This window comes from Otolemur garnettii, unplaced genomic scaffold (genome assembly GCF_000181295.1).
Source record: "Otolemur garnettii isolate 467f Iridium unplaced genomic scaffold, OtoGar3 scaffold00107, whole genome shotgun sequence".
Lineage (NCBI taxonomy): Eukaryota > Metazoa > Chordata > Mammalia > Primates > Galagidae > Otolemur > Otolemur garnettii.
The window spans coordinates 7,207,489-7,211,319 of record NW_003852502.1 but is presented as its reverse complement, the minus strand read 5'-3'; the positions used below and the strand labels follow the sequence as shown (position 1 = coordinate 7,211,319).

The 3,831-nt window shown below is 42.4% G+C and overlaps 1 protein-coding gene across 1 annotated transcript in view; it reads right to left on the bottom strand.

Annotated features, from left to right (window-relative positions):
- The window catches only part of SLC17A5 (solute carrier family 17 member 5), a 47,414-nt gene that overhangs the window by 33,250 nt on the left and 10,333 nt on the right, over positions 1-3,831 (bottom strand). The window contains exons 2-3 of the mRNA XM_023517278.1: positions 2,643-2,839; positions 450-683 (exon numbers count right to left, since the gene is read on the bottom strand). Coding sequence (XP_023373046.1) covers positions 450-683; positions 2,643-2,839 — 431 coding nt within the window. The remainder of the gene's footprint in view (positions 1-449; positions 684-2,642; positions 2,840-3,831) is intronic.

The window sequence follows — 3,831 nt, the reverse complement described above, 5'->3', positions numbered from 1 at the left end:
GCAAATGATAAAGAGGAGTTTCCATGAATAACGACAAATTGGAAAGCAAAAGAGAGCAATTCAACGGTCTGTTGTGTAAAACGCCTTTTAGATCTGAGACTCAATGATAGAGCACAGAAAAACTATCAAAAGCTCAGGAGGTAGGGATGACCTATCTTAAACATTTAATAGTGCTTTCATTTCTTCTTTCCTAAAGTTTGAGCTACGAAGTCTCCCCTGGAAAAAATATTTTCTTTAGTTTTTGAGTAACACTTTCCAATCAAGACCTCACTGACCACAAACAAATCTGGTCAGGTTATTTTCTAGTCAGTCCCTTCTCAGATTAAAAAATAAATCCCTGTTATCAACCAATGTTAATTTTTGGTTTACGGTCATCCCAAAGAATGGCATTGCTAAGAAGAGAAAGTGATACGGGTGAGAAGTAAAGCAGAAGAGGGAAAATAAATTACCTCTCCCAGGCCTTCCAGGGCTCGGAGTGCGATGAGAGCTCCAGCCCCCAGATCTGCAGCAACGGGGGTGAACAGGGTGAGGACAGCAGTGCCCAGGATCCCAAGTCCTAGCAGCAGTTTCCCCCCTATTTTGCCGGCAATGTATCCTCCAGGAATTTGCGTGATGATGTAGCCATAGAAGAAGGAACCGAGAATCCATCCTTGAGTTTCTGCATCCCATTGGTACTTTCTGCCCTACAAAAAATAGGAGAAAAAAAATCCTTTAAGACCTTGACTAAACAGCTCTTTCTTCTGAGTGGCGTGTAAGTACATGTAGAAGGAATTTCACACCACTATTTTGGGCTGAAGAACACGCAAACTTTCTGGTAGGTGGGTGAGTCATCGAGACACAGACACATGTGATTTCTAGAAGTAAAAGGAAGAGAATTGAAAGTCATATAAACTTCACGAAGCCTTGTTATTTTATGCAATTAGAGACCACAGGCTGAGCTGTAGATGCTTTGGAATAACCGCAACCAAGAAGGCTCATAAAAGAGTCACAGGTTCATTCAGAAAGTTATCAAACAGGATGCGGCAGTGGGTGAGCTAGAATCTGGAGCCGGGCCTGGGTTTCAGTCTTGTTCTATTGCTTGTTGGACGTGTCATCTGAGAAAATTAAATGGAAAATGCACTGACATAAGGCCTGATAGACCCTGTTCTCCTGCTGTTACCCCTCAGCAGGTAACAAACAGGAGCACTCATGCAGGGAAGAGGGTTGCTCTCTAAGTGAAATAATGATTTATCAAAAATCTGCATATTTATCTTTAACAATGTTACTGATTCACATCAGTATAATTATCATGATAATTATAACAATATTTCCCATTTCAGACCAAGCACTTAAGCAAGAAAAAAGCAGGAATTTAAACCAGGCCATAAAGCTCATGGAAGTAGGGCCTGGCTTTTAATCAGCAGCAGCACACGGTAAGGTACTAAAGATGGCTGAGTGACTGATCTGAACGTCTGACATCTTCAGTGGACCGGGGCTCTATACCCAAGCCCACTGTCAAGATCTATTCCAGGATTTCTCTCTACTGCTGACACAGGCAGATGAAGGGACGCAGCTAGGTCAACACAGGAAGAAGGTACAAAGCCAGCTCCCAAGCCCCGCTGCCCTTGCTTAGGGCACCAACTTGTAGCTCAAAATTCTAGAACTGTTTGTGTGGTCCAGCAGTACTTCCCCTGAAGGTCAGAGGTTGGAGTGAAGAAAGGGGGGATGTCAATCAGTAACATCCTTAAAGATAAATATGCAGATTTTTGATAAATCATTATTTCGCTTGGGGAGCGACCCTCTTCCCTGCATGAGTGCTCCTGTCTGTAAATGGCAGAGAAGACTCACCCAGGCGTGCTCTCCTGCCTTCATGAGCACTGACAATGCATGAAAATATCCTAAAAAATGCCAGCCTCTTCTCCATGTGCTGTTTCCTCGTGTGATAATCAAAATTATACATTTAAAGTTTTCTAAAACTTAATTCTAAAAGAAGATGAACAGGCATTTCTCACAATTCCACTGTAACATGAGGCAGGCAAAATGACTTAAGTAGCTTAGGTTAGGCAGGTATAAATGTAGAAAAGAATGTGCTAAGAAATTAGCCCATTCTTTTAGCGTTTTCTGGCTGGGGCTGGGTTTGAACCTGCCACCTCTGGCATATCGGACCAGCGCCCTACTCCTTTGAGCCACAGGCGCTGCCAGAAATTAGCCCGTTCTTATTTTTCATCTGGCAGCTGAGATTATGTAAACTCTCCTGCAACAAAAACCATACAAATGAAACAGATATTAAATAATATATACTATATATAGTGTATTATGAAGAATATAGTCTATAAAAACTATTTAGTAGCATTTGAAACAATCTAATTCTCTGATATATAAAATAGGTTTTTCCTAATTCTCTTCCAGAATGGTAAATTTATAGAGGGAACTGAAGAGTTACTTCTCAGACAGATCAAGGGGTATCACAGCACATCAGTAGTAGCTGTAGTTACAAGTTATTGTCAAACCAGTTCCTGCGAGAACACACACAAAGAGAGTGATATGTGGAGTATCCGGAAAGAAAGGGGCTGTGGTTTCCGGAGGATGAAGAAAGACCTTTTAATATTTTTACTTGGAAGTATTTTAGGATTACTTAAGACTGCTTACCAAATGGCACCTACCGTTTGATTATGAAGAACTTTTACAGGAGTAGAATGTTCTGGACACTCCTCGGAGGTTCTGTTATCGGCTAAGGTTGAATTCGTATCGACCATGTCCACTAAAGCTACACTCAGGTTCACACGTAACGCATAGACAACGAAGAATCCAAAAAATGCCAAGGCTGCTAAGTTGTAACGAGCCGAGCAGCATACTGGAGCTGCAATGAAGATTGGGGCAGGGCTTTAGTTAAAGCGCAAGTTAGACTGTACCGTCTGCGTGATGGCAACGGTTACTGGTCAGAGGTTTACACACACATCAACAAGCATGAGTGTTTTCCTGAGAATATTCTCAGACGAAGCAAATCTAAAAATATTTGTCAAAGAGAATTTGTTCCTGTATCTGTAGTTTTGATAAAAATTTAACACGTGAGAGCATGTTCCTTAAAATATGCAGGTAAAAGTTGTATCAATTTTGCTCAGAAAAATCTCATTCCAAGGTGAACTTGAACCCCTATTCCCAGTCATAAGGATATGGAAGGGAAACACAGGTGAGGGGGCTTAGTGTGTTACTGTTCCTGAACAACTATCTAAAACACGGTCAGTGAGTACTTAGTACTTACAATGACGTGACCAATGTACCACCTACCGCGAGTTTGTAAATACAGGCAAACAGAACAAGACTGAACAACTATCTAAAACACGGTCAGTAAGTACTCTAGTACTTGCAATAATGTGACCAATGTACCACCTACCACGAGTTTGTAAATACAGGCAATTACTGCCAAGACCCGGGTGTGCAGCCTCTCTTGAGAAATTTCTTACCTTGAAGACCATCCTCAGAGGCTGGGTCTGAATTAGAGGCCATGATTCACGCTTAAGGCTATCCTCAGCTAAATATATTCAGGGATCCAGAGCAAACCTGCAGGCTGTGACAGGGCGGCATCTGTGACAGCTGCTGCTACGCCCTCCGGGCCCACAGGAAGAAGGGGAAGAAGCGAAGGCCCCAGGATGATTAAACAATAAAAGGAATGCGGAGTCGGATGGAGGAATCGGAACGGTGGAAGGTGGATCACGTGAGAGGAGGAGTTTGACTTGTTTTTTCTTTTTTACCGAGTTGCAGAATTGGAGGAAGATGGGAATTCAGGAAGCTGACTAAGGGCGATGGGCTGCTTAGTGACAAGGAGAAATCAGCTAACCCAGAGCCTGCACA